Here is a 15,372-nt window from a genome sequence, read left to right as displayed (position 1 = left end):
CTTCCCTTCCCAATACTATACGCCACTACCACCTAAATAACTGAATCAAGCTCTTCATAGGTCAAAAAAAACGAGGGAAAGAAGGAAAGAGAGAGAAAATTTCTTTTGGAGTGGAGGAGGGCCGTAGAATGGGGGTGGGGGAAGGAAACGTCAACAGGTATGCATATCCCATGTGTACCGTACTTTCTTTGGATTGCGTTGCCATTCCGCCATTGCCCTGCCATGCGAGCGAGAGCATGCGAGAGAGGTCTTACCTGCCATACACACGAGCTCAACTGAACCTCAACTTGAATCGCAAATCGCGGGCGAAGGTTTTCAGTGCGCTGAGATCGGACGGGCGCTGTAGAGTAACTTGCCATCATAGAGTAGGTACATGTACTTACACCCTCTGAGCTATGCACGGCTCAGCTCGTTCAGTTCTGTCTTTGAGCCACTGCGGTATCTTATTGCGGAGTCATGGAGTGGAGCAAGAAGAAGCAAAAGAAGCAAAAGAAGTAATTGACATGGAATCGATTCCATGGTGGAATCGAGTGACGCATCCATGATTGATAGTCTTTCTCCAAATCTCTTGCGCGCACGCACTTTCTTGTGCCTGCGTCTAAAACACGCTCTTTTCCACGTGCTGCCCTGTCCTGTCTGTCGCAACAGCCCTCCAAGCGCACTAGCTAATTAAAAGAAAGCACACTAGCATATTTGCGCTTGCTGGGCGCTCGCTCATCCTTGGAGAAGATTTGTTTCAGGGGCTTCTTCCCTCTCCCGTTGGAGGGGAAAGGGAAGCTTCGGAAGAACGTGGCGAAAACGTGCTGGATCTGGGCGATCATGAGCGCTAGACCGCAAATGACCGTCACGTGGGATTCTGTGCTTTCTGTACGTTAGGTTTTGATCGGGGGTTAGAACTTGCACCTGGCGTGCACCGGCAGACCCCGCAACGACATCTGAGTCGAAACATCTCCCACCAAACCAAACATCTGCTCGGGAGGGGGAGCCTCAGATTTGTGACAGGGATTTGTGCTGGGGATATTCCTTTGCGGTTGGTGTGTGGAGATCTTCAATGTTCAAACCCTCGAGTCTCGGCATCTCAAGATGGCAACTTCAGGTCGTGAGTGGAGTTGTTCCGACGGATAAGTAGGATAACTAACATTGACATCAGAAACATTGCTAGCCTTTTAAATTGGCCGAATGGAGCTAGTTGTACTAAATCTAAAAATATCACAATAGTTAGCATTGTCGAATTCGTATTAACTGTCCTTAATACGGCAGAAGAAGCAAATCATTGGACGGATTTGTAGGGTAGGTGTTATACCGCAGCGCATATACCTACATACATCGGATTCCGGTCTCGCCGGTACCACCGATCAACCGACCGAATGCCCGACCTTTCTCTCATCTCGTAGCTTCTGCCCGGATCATGACTCCGAACCTTCTTATCTTTTCGGCTGTGCGTTGGCACGAGAATTTGGCGTCACCCTGCGAAACAGTTAATGCCCAATGCAAGCAAGCAGTGGACAGCAGAGAAAGTTGACGGGTTATCCCTACTACTCTCATTTCCAGAAGCCTTTCCCCCAGGGGAGTGCACAGACGGTTCATACAATCCCCAGCGCTGAGGGAATAACTAGGGCCGCTTGGTGGGAAAGAGCTTAGAAGAAACCCACTGCCTACTCCAGTAACTCCATACCTACAGCACAGCAGCACGGGCTTGATGTGCACTCTGCAAATCAAACTTTTTCCGATGGCGATCTCCGTCATCTTCGGTGCCTGACTGCCTGCTTGCTAAAGTATTCGCGCAAGCCATTCGGAGACCTTTACGTACAAAGTGGATCTCCCGAGCTTTTTTTTACTCTTCAATCTTACTACATTCCTAGAAGCATCGTATCAACAATTCAAGGAAGGGTTTTGGGCCGGTGCCGAACGTGGCAAAGTATGATCTCTGTCCAGAAGCGACTGGACTAGAGTAGGTAGGTAGGACGTAAGGAAACAACAACAATTCATCAAAGCGAGAAACCCTCCTTGGGGTATTAGGCAAAAGTCGTTAGTATCATTTCTCCTTGCTTCATTTCGGTAGAGTTGGTAAAAGAAACGTGCCCATGGCCGGACTCATCGCATATGTCACGAACTTTGCTCTTTGAAGTAGACATGACCGCCAAAAGTTGCGATGTGCCTTCCAATCCAATCCTTCTTAGGGCCACCAACCGGTGTTTGAAACTATTTTAAGCGGAGAGTATATATCCGAGGTTCCTGCGTAGGTAGGGACGCAAAGGGTCGTTTCGAATACGTCGCATGCCTACTACTCTAGCTAGACGGGTTTGGTTTTGAGGTGCAAGTAGGTTACACATGCTCTACACAAGTATGGTAGGTAGATAACTTCTTCTTTACAACTTGTACTCTAGAGTAGATATATGCATGGTCCACATAGGATATCATATATATGCTGGATAAGGTCAAGAGTGCCGCATGCATCGCATCCGGCCTCTCCCCCCCTGATGTTCCACGGGCTTCCTTTCTTTTTATGTACGTGTTTCCGCCATCATCACCGCCGTTTCCTGGGGTATGCAGAGTAGAATGTTCGATGTATGTTTTGTAGGTCTGGCGACGTATGTTCTGCTTTGCGATTGCGATCTCACAGCCCGGACGAATCGTAGATAAGTATGTAGACATAACCAAAATTGGCCGGAGAAAACAAAGTTTCCAACAACCGTATTTCCTGGTTGTGTCTTTTTTCCTGCATACGTTTCTACTTCGGAGCAGAAGTATGTAGTGCTTGTAAAGTTGAGTTGTAGTGCGTGCAGTAATGAGAGGGACACCTGTAAGTAATGCAATGGGGTGCATCCTCCTGTTACAGATCGGTGAAAGCGCCGATGGCTCCATCAAAAGGCTCGTAACATTCGTTGAATCGAGTTACGTTTGATGATCCTAATAGTGCGAGTCCACGAAGTGCATTGACTATGATCAAAACTTACTCGCAGATGCCCTCCTATCATGGGGACCTGACTTCAATGATAGAAATGAGCATGACCGTGGCGGAGAATTCAGAATCTTCCATTTTAGTTCCATAAGCGGGGAGTGGAGAAGGATGTGTGGCCTCAAAATCTCTATTAAGAGCTATGCACGTCCACAACAGCAGGGGCATCCTTGGTTAGAGATAATGAACAACGCAGACGGAAAATAGTAAGCCCAACCACACAGCTGTAACGTAATTTTTCCTGTGAAGCGAGCAAGTGAGCCCACCCGTCTACCATACTTTAGCTCCAAGAGATGACAAAAAACAGGATAATTAGATAAAACAGGTTGAAGTTGAAACAACCAATGATTGCCACAATCATGCTGTCGAAATACCTGGGAGAATTATGATTGATAATTGACCAGATTATGTGAATTATGATATCCTGACATATCAAGCACTGTCCGAGACGATGGCGGATAATTAGTGGCAACAACAGGCTCATAAGATATGTTATTTCGGAAGGAGCCTTACACAAGGGACGGGGACGTCCTTCTTTTGTTCCAACCTGTCTATTGCCATTGCCTCCGCGAGCAGCGATTATCTATATTTTATTTGCCAACATAGAAAACAAAAGTTGAAGGTTTTCACGACTGTATCAGAATAGATGTCCCCTTGTCCACCTCGATATAGACGAGGATTTTAGGATCAGGTTGGCAGGTATCTCTCTCTATGGTTGGTATCATACAAGCCTTGCCTCATCCTATAGAGGAGGTGGTTTTGGCATAGCAATGCGCTTCTCGGATTGACTCGCTACCCAGGGAATTATCCTGAGCATATTTGTAGATGAAGTTCTACTCTAGCTTGTAGTCGGCAAGATCAATTTTTTCCACTGCAGAAATGTGAGTATTAGCATATTGTACAGTCCAATCAAGAGGTTTTCTTGGGGGGACGCATATTTTACTTACACAGTGTAACCTTTTCGTGGCAATTATGCGTGAGAAGAGGTTCCATTACGCACAGACGGTCCCGCACAAGCCAAAAGGGGAACAAAATTGAAAAGAACTGGAGTGGCTGGCTTTGTCCAAGCCAATCGCGAAGCACAGCAAGGTCAAAAAAAGCGTGGACCGGCGCCAAACAGGGATAGGCGCAGCATGGCGCAATTGACAGACTTCTTTCCCTTCATCCACATATTATTTTTCGTTACTGGCCATGTGAGCAACACGCGCTTTTTGACCTGCCCAGCCAGGCCATAGAAGTACGGAGCTTTACGGGCATGCTTTTGGTCAAAGTCATCATACATGTAAAGCTAGTACCTACCCCAACCTGACTTTTTTGTGTTGGTACCCTGCATATTAGCTTGTATATGTCATGTACAGAGCGATAGGTTCAGCGATGAGGGATGTACCTAAAGATCGTACTCTACCGTTGGATACAGGACGAGCGTTTGAGAAGACACATGTAGGGATGGTTTTGATAAAAAAGAAATGAAGAGGATGATATTAGGAAGGAGGAAATAGGATCACTTCGTTGTGTCAGATGTCTGGTACTCCGGACCTCAGGTCTTAGTGGCAAGAATTATCGACAGCTATATCGATGGTATTTATGATGTATATGTGGTGTTGAATGGGATATATTGTCCACTTCTCAGTAACGATAGATTATGACGATGTCTTTCGGCCAGGGCAGCAAATCGGGATTTAGCCACATGGAGTGACCGGAAATGGGGGCCATCGGGGATTGTGAACTCGGTATCGGAATGCCTGACTATCACTCACTTTTGTCATGCCGAGAAGGCGTATCGTGGGCCTGGGTGGTCTGAAGCAGTCCCTTCTCTTCATCCTCCTCGCCTCACCTCCGCCCTTTCCTCCGAATGATCTTCAGCCGCAAAAGGGGTTATGTAGCAAAGGACATACTCTACAGAGGGCTTCCGGAAGGGTTTTATTGTTCAGCATCACGAACTCCCATGCACAAACAGGCAGAGTGATGCAGAATAGAGTACATACTTTCTTAATTGGGCGGTAGGTACGTGATACGTAGGGCAAGCAATTTGAAGCGCAGCCTGGATCTCCAACTGAGCCTCTGGTCCCACTGGGCCGCTCAGCACGGACACTATTTGAATGGCTACCCACTCCTTGTCTCCTTGATACAACGTTTTTCGTGCAAGTATCATGCTCACGATCTTCGGTTTCTCCCGTTGTTCTTTTCCGGGAAGAAGAACCGTCGCTGACGCATGTTTATTGATACATACCTGAAAGCAAAGAAGATTAAAACGACGAGTTTCCTGGTCGAACCCAGCAGTTCGTCCCCACCCACACACTTGTTTGTTGCCCTCTCTCTCCATCCCCAGTCCATGTCCAGTGGTCACCTCCGCTTACCCAAACTATGCTCTAACAAGCTGCCCACGACAACATCATACGCCAGGTCTCTCCACCCCTCCCCTCCGGCGTGCTTCCTGCAAGTCGACCTTTAGCGTCTAACTCGAAGAACTGTTGCTCAGATCCCTGTCTGCTTGAACATGCTTCTTCGCACAGACCACGATGATGCCCTTTTGCTAAGAATTCCGGGAACCCCGTGAAGTCACTCTGGGGTGGTGCAGTTACCAGCCTAATCCTGTCTACTCTAAAGTATATGCCCCCGTAACTTATTGGATTTTGTCGACGGGGTCCGCTACTGCTCCTGACATTGCCCTCTTCGCTCTTTTTCTCTCGCTATCTCTTTCGTCTTTTCCCCCCTTTATTTCCTTTTCTTTATTCATAGGTTTGTTTGCTTTTTGTTGTTCAACCCTCGATGGCTGTGGTTCAACTAAATCAACCTGTGAGGGGGGTGGTGGTCGTGGTGGATGGCATGGCATGGCAGTAGAGTACCATTATTAGCTGTAGTTCCGTAACTCGTGAGTGTTCTCTCTACATACACACCATGTAGAAGTAGAGATACACATGCACACCACCCACACACATATATTTCATTCATTCACTCATGATCACTCACACACACATCTCGTTCTGCTCTGGCAATTCTTGCTGGTCCGTACTGTCACATAGCCTTGCGAAAGTATACTATTGAACGAAGAGAAGAATCGAGTCTGAATCTATCCAGACAACCTCCCGCTACGGTACGACCCCCTCCATACCCAATAGAAAAGGAGAAAAAGAAAGGAAAGGGAAAAAAAGGAAAAGCCGCGTCGAGGCTGCTTCTCACCAATTACTAGAGCAGTACCACCGTCGTCCGCGCACCTGTTCGCCATAGCTATTCCACTCTTAGACCTAACCCCCTCGAAGAATCCCTACAACCACCGCCCCGCGTCATCAAATTTACTCCTTATGTCGATATACGCTAGGTATTGAATCTACAACTGACCGCCGGTCCCCTATCCGACTCGCGAACCACGTAATATTAATACTAGTACCTGTCGCCGCCCTCTGCATTCTTTGGTTTTTGCCGAATTCTCGATATCATCCGATCTGGGTTGTAACCAGCTTCCAGGCACCATCCACCTCAAAGAGAACCCTAGGTACTATCGACATCATCATTGTCCCAGGTACCGATTCCAGATTCTCGGTTTTTGGACATTTAAACTACCACCAATTGCTGTCCGTCCCGCAGTATTGTCTCGACCTCGTAAGTGATCTCGACATGGGCGAGGGTTGATGGAGAGAAGTCTTCTTTTCGGGTATTGGCGGATCTAACAGTCAGGATTGTTCGTTCTATACAGATTTTTTTCCCTCACTTCGCACATCACGTTTCTCTTGCCATTCCATTATCCCTACCGCAACCACTCGCAGTGATCTTGCCGGTCAGTGAAGCGTAGGACATTTTTTTCGCCGAGTTAGCAACCCTGTGCCTACCCATCGAGTCGACCGAATCAATTCTGCCTGTCCGTTTGCGCAGTACCGCTTAGACCATAATCAGTCAGCCTGGACACTCGCTTGTCCTCCAGAATCACGCCTCTATCCGAAAGACTACGAGACCGAATCAATTCCGATTAAAGACACTGTTTGCGGTGGTCAAGAAAGGTCAACGAGGATTAACATTAGTTTGTTGTCGCAGACTAGAAGAGCCAAAATTTGTGTCCGTTTTCAGAGCTCCTGCCTGTTACCCACCAATTCCCCCCCCCCCCCCCCCCCCCCACATTTTATCCTGCAACCCAAGCTCTAAGCTCACCTCGCCAAATTTTACTTTATAATTTTGTTTTTATCAAATAAGAATATCTTGCAGGTTGAACAGAGAGATTCGACAGAAGGAATATATTTGAGGCTCAAGCGGACGAATAAAAACAGCGCATTTTCCTCGCTCTCCATCTTTTTTTTTTGAGGTCAAAAAAAAATCGTGGACTCGATTCAGTAACCTGGTGCCTGGGACAACTGCAACACCTGACATCAACAGAGCTCGGCCCCCCTATACGTTCGCAGCAGTCTCGCCCAGCTGGAACGGACTGAAAACACGGTTTGGGGTTGTGATTGACGCCATCTGATTAGAAATCCCAGTGACTCGGAATTCTATTATCATCATATCTGGGTATCTGCGCGTGAAGAAGTTGAAGCATTATTGAATTGGTTTTCTCTTTTGGAAAAGGTTGGTAGCCGTCAAGCCCTGAGCACACTTTCCCTATCTCCGTTTACTCTTGATTCCCCGTTCCCCTCTTTGGTCAGGGCGTCGTGCCAACCGTTGGTTCGCCAGTTGCTGATGGGAGCCTGCACAGCTCTCCAGGACAAACACATCGCCTGTAACAAGTATCCTCAGTGTCTGCTTGGTTTCCTTTCTGTTGGGTTGCGGCGTCGTCTCTCGGGCCTGCTTGAATATTGGGCCGGGTCTTTAGCTCTTTTTTACGACTACGCACGGACTCACCCTCGCCTCCAGAACTGGCTTTCACTGTCCGCACACACTCATACATAATACACACATACATACCCACTGCCGGCTTTCATTTCCCACTTCATCAAGTACCGTCCGTCCATCATCAACAGCACCTGTGTTCGTCCGCCTATTAACAGCTGCGGAAATCTCACCTACCAGAACTCAACTCTTCGCTCTAGGTACCTTTGCAACTTAAAGCGTCTATCGTCGCACGCATCCCGGAGCCCATCCCTCCTTCTAGAGTCAACATTGTAGTTGATCTCGTCTTCCACCACCAAAATCACACCTCCCAATCACTCGTCAACAGTCAAGGAATCCAATATGGATTTGACAAACATTCTTAATACCAAGGACGGGGCATCTGCCGCGGCAGCAGCTGGGCCCCCTCATCTGGGCCTTGCTATCGAATTTCAGAAGCACTCGTATCTTTCTCGAGAACACCCCCAGAGCCCAGCTCCCTCAGAATTCGCTTCAGATCGGGAAGGGTCGCCTCATTCATCTACCTCACCATCTGTATCGGAGCATTCGTCTTATCCAATACAGCCAGCCCCAACTTCTAATGGCCAGTACTCGGCTGCGCCACTTGCCCCACTTAACACTGGTGGAAGGGGGCCTGGACGGCCTTCTTCAGGGGATCCGTTCTCCAAAGCTTTTCCCTGCAGTGTATGCAATAAAGGCTTTGCTCGTCGTAGTGATTTGGCTAGACATGGTAAGCTTAGGTTTATGTTGTTTTGGTAAAAAAAAAAATAGGGGAATTTTACTGATTTTTTTCTGTAGAGCGGATACATACTGGGATCAGACCTCACGTTTGCGATTATCCTGGGTGTGAAAAACAATTCATCCAGCGATCAGCTTTGACCGTACATGCCCGTGTTCACACCGGAGAAAAGCCTCACATGTGCGATACGTGCGGAAAGGTATGGTTGAACGCATTGGCTGCATCACTAGAGCGCCCGCTGACTTTAGCCTCCAATACAGCCATTTAGTGATTCCAGTTCTCTTGCGCGACATCGACGCATACACTCTGGAAAGAGACCATATAAATGTCCATACGCGGATTGTCAGAAGACTTTCACAAGGTATATTCATTTTCCACTTTGAGCTGAAAACACCGCTAATAATTTGAATAGGCGAACAACACTTACTCGCCATCAAAACCATCATACTGGGACAATCAGTGAAGCAGCTGCTGCGACTGCGGCCGCGCTTGCTGCCAGGCCCACCTTACCAAAGCCGGGGAGACCGCCAAGATCCCCCAGTGCCCGCCCTCTAGGTCGCCCTCCAAACGACTCGCAGCCGTCTTCAGCGCAATCTACACCATCCCCTAGTCAGCGCACAGCTTCCTTATCACCTTCAACGGAGCTCCCGCCCCCATTCTCCACTCACCGTCAGGCCGCGGAGTACAATATGTACCGTGGAAACAGCAATAATATGAATATCACCTCACACCCCGCTTCGTTAATGGGCGAGATGCAACCATTAACACCTCGCCCAACACCTACGACTACACCTACAATTCCTTCCGTAATGGTGCCTGGGATGAATCGTCAACCCCCGACCTCAAACCCAAACTACTTGCCGCCCCTGCCCCCAATTCTTGAACCAAAATCAGAATATCAAAGGCAAGGGAGCCCTCACCTTTCTGGTGGCTTAGGCAGTCCACACATGTCTTCAGCTGGGAGCCCTCACATGTCTCACGCAAATCACCCATACTCCCCAGCAGGTTACCGCTCGCCTTCATATCCTACATCTGCAATGTCGTCAGATGAACAAGTTTTCTTCCCGCCTCATCTACCAACGAGCTTTCAGGCCCCATCATCCCCACATTATAGCGAGTCCCATCTTCGAAGGCCGCAATCAAACGAAAATCTCGGGGGCTATGATTTGCATGAAAGGAGGCTCCCTACCATGTTCTGATACTCAAGATCTTGAGTATCAACTTTAAAAATCTTTAGAGGATAAATATTTCTTCGAGAAAAAACATTTACTAGCGGTTTCGGTCTGCTGATCGAGACCAATTAACTTGCTAGTTTATGTGGGCTCCAAGAGGTGGAGCATCCAGACAAAAGAAGAAAAATCCTTTTGTATACACCTTTTCTTGGCTTTGATGTCTATTTCTTTTTGTTCGGTGTAAACCGGGGCCTCGGGGATCGGTGTGTGTGTGGGCGGTTTGTCTTTCTGGGCATGGTGGTGTTTTCTTTGGGTTTTCTCCCTTCTTTTTGTTGCTGCATGATTTCCCCATCTTCCTTCTATACATTATCATGTTACACCGAGGCTCTCTTTGATGCTTCTGAACTCCTTTGTAATAATTCGGAGCATGCGTTGTGACATTATTGTGTTATCCTCTTGTCCGGAGCTTCTTCTTCTTCTTCTTATTATTCTTTTTCTATCCAAAGTATTCATATACTTCCGACTTTATTTCCTTTGGTTTGCGTTTTTTTGGCAAAAGATGGTGTTCTAATGAAGGCTGACGACCTTACGACCAAATATTCCCAGGGATTAAGTAGCAACAAATTCCCGTTCTCTCATCTCTTTCCTGGCATTTATCCTCTTGTTTCGTCTCATTGTGTAACTTTTCATATGTGCCCATTGATTATGCTGTGCTCTCAATGTGGTGTCCTCATGGTGTGGTGTTTCGACATTGCGTATACGGTTTTGGTGTGGTTTCGGGGTGTTTGATTGTTTTTGCATAAATTTCCTCTATTACTATAGAAAGGTTTCTAATGAAAGCCGATTTGAGTTTGAGTTATCATTTTCGTTCTGGCCAAGTGCATTGGTTCATATGCCATCTTTGGTGATGCATGAAGCTTGTTGGTTATGTTGCCAGTGTTCGAGGTGTGAGCTCTGGCGTCGTGTGAATATCATAGCGGCGATATGATAGTGTTGGTATATGAGAGAAGGCGTAAAAAAGGAAGAGGAAGAGGGAAGGAGGAGGAGGATGAGCAGAAGGAGGAAAAGAAGTCTCACGTTAGCTAGCGTGTTTGGAGGATGATGACGACGGAAACGGTTTGAATGTTGTCTGCAAAGGAAGGGACGGAAAAGTGCATCAAACGGCCTTGAGCGGCTTCGCCATCACGCCATCCCCACCGCCACGGTCTCTTCGGTAGATGGCTGCACGTCTACACTTTATGTACACTGCGGATCCGCGAATAAACGAGAACCATGACATACCTGTGGTGTAAGCTCTTGCAGGATCGTAATTCGCAGATCCGGATCCAAACCTCAGTCACCGGCGGTTCTCAGATAATTACGTGTTTTATCTTTTTTTTCCCTGCCTTCTTTTTCTCATGCAAGGACAGTTGTCAGATCAAGCTAACATTATAAGCAGCAAATACATGTATTCCCCTATTATCCTGTGCACCTCCAGACGGAAGCAAGGATAGTGACTAGGGCACATTTGGAACTGGGGATATAAGATACATGTACAAGAGCTACCCTCGGCAGATTTTCGCGTATAAATTTTTATATACCTACCACTTTACCCTTCTGATTTTCCCGGAGGAGAGAGGATGGGAGAAATCCAACATTGTCTACAAACTTCAGAGATGGGAAGTACGCATGGTCTTAAAATTGTCATTGGCTTTTTAATTGTAACTGTTGCGTTGTCTCCCGATGATCAAGCTTTCTTTCAGTATAAAAGTAGCTATTTGATATCCATATATCCACTGGACAGTGGACACAGCGATGGCCGGAGATCCCTGGTGGTTAGTGCATGCAGAGCACTCTACTCAACACCAAATGGGAAGAAGCCCTTTGGATTGCGGGGAACGGTGCACAGACAAAAAAAGCAAAGAAAGAAGGGAACCCAGACGAGAATTTAGGCACAGGATTACCGGAGATTAATCCCCTGATGGCTCTGGCTCAGATGAGAACTGCGCATACCGTGGGTATTGATTGATTGGCCTGTGGGCAACGACGATGATAGAGGAGATGGCCAGAGCATACACGATACATCTGACCAACTAAAATACATGAGATGCCGTTCATCATGCGGCTTCTTTTGGTTGATAGTGGTAATGATGACAACTGGGGGTTCCTCATTAGCAAACCGTTTAAAGCCATATTCCCGGACGTGGGATTCGGTAACTTACCCTTACGGGGATCCTGAAATTATAGTGCATACGCGAAAGCTACCTGCATTGCATCTTCATGTCGGTATGCACGAACCAACCCGCGAACGATGAGCAGGGGTATCCGGATTGGGAAGGAAGGATTGGAGTACAAGTTATACTCAATATTACTCACTCGTTATCTACCACTTGGTATTTTGGATGAGAATTTGAAAGACAATTTGGAAGACAATAAATAAAGCCCTAGAGAGGAGATTGGAAAATTCAGAGATTTTCACGACCAAATACTTGATTAGTCGGTAAGTGGGTTGACCAGCTATGGAGGTTGATTATAGGATTGACGGTTTATGATAATGCTTACTTCTAGGCGCCTATACGACCCGGGGGAATCCCTCCAACCTTTCCCTGTGTTACCACAAAATGCTTTAATGGGTGATCATCGGGCCAGCCCGCTTACTGTTGCCTGGGCCTTTTGCTGCACTTGATTGCCGGATTTATTTTGACAGAAAGTTCTTCCCGTATATGTGGGGGAAATCATAGACAGTATGCTAAAATGCCTTGGAAAACTTCAAGAAACCCCCACAAGGAATATCTAGCTGCTGTCAAATATTTAGACAGTGCGTGCGTATGCGGTGATCATGATGTCTCTCCCCCACGCACAAATATCAACACCGAAAAACGGGATGAAATCAGGACAATCGACCATCCAGAATCAACTATATACTGCAGGAGCAACACGTTGAACGAGCGTATTACTGATTCTGTATTGTCACTGTACATCTGTGTTTATAGATTCCGTATCCGCCCGACCCCCCCTTTCATTGTCTGAGCGTGTGCTACGCACATGACACATGATGGTGAGTGTATACCGCTTATTTAAAAAATCTCAGGGGTACGTACATATGCTTAGAAATTAGGGCTTTCGGCTGCATATACCGTGCTTTGAGGAATGTCCCATATATATATATATGCAGAGCCATGGTCTGGAGGAATTGACTTCTCTAGGTATTGTGGTTTAGGTATTTGTTCGTTCCTCCATTGAAATAAAGTTGTGTACTGTAGATTTTCACGGTACATAAGCCCTGTCATGTCAATGGATGAAGTTGATTTTGTGTTGTGGTCACGTGTGTTTTATGTGGCGAAATGTTTGCTTTTTTCAACTACGGTCAATGTTAGAGAATATTACTCATAATTGAAAGGTCACAATGCTAGGGTACATGGTGATTTACTTCTTCCAAGGCCATAGCCACGAAAAATCTACCCTGCCTTTGGGAGCTTGTAATCGGAAGGAAAGGGGTGCAATGATTATAGACAAAAGTCTCTTCAGGTGGTGTGGTTTACAGGGAATTTAGAAAAGTTGAATGTGTGTAAATAGCTAGTGGGCAACTAACTAAATTATTCATAGGATATCACTCGCTTGATCTATGTGCCGTGACTACATGTACATATAGAAAGGCGCTAGCGCAAATAGAGGTCACGACAGGTGTAACCTAGACAGCAGCAACACATGTACATGTAGCTGCAATCTATCTTCCTCCTAGACGAATCGATATATCGCCGCCTCCGTTTCATCAAAAGTTTAGGCGGAGCCATTCTGGAATAGCAGAAGATTTCTTGCGGTATCCAACAACCGACGGATTGGCAATTGGGCGACTGCTCATAAGGTATCACTCGGAGCAAAAGATTCGAAAATAAGTGCATTTATTTCTTCAAAAATTTCTCTGTTTGCACCATTCTTTCCCGAGGCGTCTAAGCCCATGGAGTTTCACTTGTCAAGAAGCAAGCTCACTCTCAAATATCGAATAAAATAACTGATAGATCTAATAGATTCAATGAAATATCTGCTCTTAAGAGCTCATACTAATACATAAGTGTGCATAAACAAAACCCCAACTATATGATAAAACCCAATTCCCAATGCTTCAATTACAAATAATCTAAGGGACAGTGCCGTTAGTCTTAGGCTTCTTCAACCCAGCACGTCCACCGAAACCCCATCCAATCTGCTTGGCAACGTGGATCTGGGTGTCAAGCTCCTCAGCCCAGGCCCAAACCAATCCAGGGTTCTTGGTGAAGTAACGTCCGCACATGATAACATCTGCGCACTCAGCATCAAGCAAGTCCTGAGCCTGCTTTCCGGAGGTGATGGATCCGACAGCCGAGACGAGAGTGGGCTTTCCCTTGAGGGCGGCCTTGACAGCGCGGGAGAAGTGGGCCTGGTAACCGGGGCCGGGCTGGATCTTCTGGTCAGGAGACTGGCCGGAGGAAGAGATATCAATGAGATCGATTCCGCGGTCGGAAAGGGTCTTGGCCAGCTCAACGGTCTGCTCAAGAGTCCATGAAGGCTCATCCTTGTGCTCGAGGCAGTCGGAGGCGGAGATACGGAGGAAGAGGGGCATGGTCTCAGGGATGGCCGCACGGACAAGATCGACAATCTCGAGGGTGAGACGGGTGCGGTTCTCGAAAGATCCTCCGTACTTGTCGGTACGCTTGTTGGCGACAGGGGAGAGGAAAGAGTGGAGAAGGTATCCGTGAGCGTTGTGGATCTCAATAACGTCAATTCCGGCAGCAACGGCACGCTTGGCGGCAGCGACCCATGCGGCCTTGACCTCCTCAATGTCGTCGAGGGTCATCTCCTTGGGCTGGGGGTAACGCTCGTTGTAGGCAACGTTGGAAGGACCCTTGACGTTTTCTGGCCAACCGCCCTGCTCAGCGGTAGCAACGTCTCCAAAGCTCAACCACGGAGCAAGGCAAGAGGCCTTGCGTCCAGCGTGGGCAAGCTGGATGGCGATCTTCTGGTTCTGGGAATGGGCGAACTCAACGAGCTTTGCGAGGGGCTCGACCTGGGCATCTTCCCAGAGACCACAGTCCTCAGGGGTGATACGGCCCTCAGGGAGGACAGCGGTGGCCTCAATGATAACGAGACCGGGTCCACGGGATAAGATACCACCGAGGTGGGCCATGTGCCAGGGAGTGACCTTTCCGTCCTTGGTTGAGTACTGGCAAAGAGGAGGGAGCATGATGCGGTTCTGGAAAGTGGCACCACGGATGGTGAGGGGCTGGAAGAGCGAAGGAATGGCATTGCCGTTGGGCTGGGGGTCCACAGCAGTTCCTGAGGCAGGAACCTGAGCTGGGGTGAAGTAGGAGACCTGAATAAATCATTAGCACCCAATCAGTATAAGTGAAAACAGTTGTCAATAATTACTTACACCCTCAGCAGGAACGTTTCTCAAATCAGCGGCAGACATTGTGAAGATTGGTATGAGTAGGATATGATATAGAAATGATACTGAAGAAGAAGAAAACGCAATTTACTGCGGCGAGGAGATGGGTCTTTATAAGATCTTTCTGAAAGGCTCATGTTCAGTACGTCACGCATGGTAAACAGTGGATTTTCTCCACCTAATTCCGTTATGCATGGGGAGTTAACTCATCTTTGCCTAGCTGACAGATCAGGGTAAGGAACAGAAGGAATCTAAAGGATTCGATTGTGGCATGGTTTTGGCG

At 47.4% G+C, this 15,372-nt stretch overlaps 2 protein-coding genes across 2 annotated transcripts; one reads left to right on the top strand and one right to left on the bottom strand.

The window, feature by feature from the left end:
* Nucleotides 1–8,116: 8,116 nt before the first annotated feature.
* On the top strand, nucleotides 8,117–9,712 carry H6S33_010316 (uncharacterized protein; the record flags this gene model as incomplete). Its single annotated transcript, XM_044841687.1, has 4 exons — nucleotides 8,117–8,504; nucleotides 8,573–8,712; nucleotides 8,774–8,874; nucleotides 8,926–9,712. 4 exons carry the CDS (start codon nucleotides 8,117–8,119, stop codon nucleotides 9,710–9,712), a joined length of 1,416 nt encoding a protein of 471 aa, XP_044697459.1.
* A 4,090-nt stretch (nucleotides 9,713–13,802) lies between these two features.
* Nucleotides 13,803–15,113, bottom strand: H6S33_010315 (uncharacterized protein; the record flags this gene model as incomplete). Its single annotated transcript, XM_044841686.1, has 2 exons — nucleotides 13,803–15,014; nucleotides 15,075–15,113. 2 exons carry the CDS (start codon nucleotides 15,111–15,113, stop codon nucleotides 13,803–13,805), a joined length of 1,251 nt encoding a protein of 416 aa, XP_044697458.1.
* Between the last annotated feature and the right edge of the window lie 259 nt (nucleotides 15,114–15,372).

Source organism: Morchella sextelata (genome assembly GCF_020137385.1).
Source record: "Morchella sextelata strain SCLS chromosome Unknown scls_4, whole genome shotgun sequence".
Classification (NCBI taxonomy): Eukaryota; Fungi; Ascomycota; class Pezizomycetes; order Pezizales; family Morchellaceae; genus Morchella; species Morchella sextelata.
Note: the sequence above shows the minus strand (reverse complement) of the source record. Positions and strands in the feature narration are given on the sequence as shown.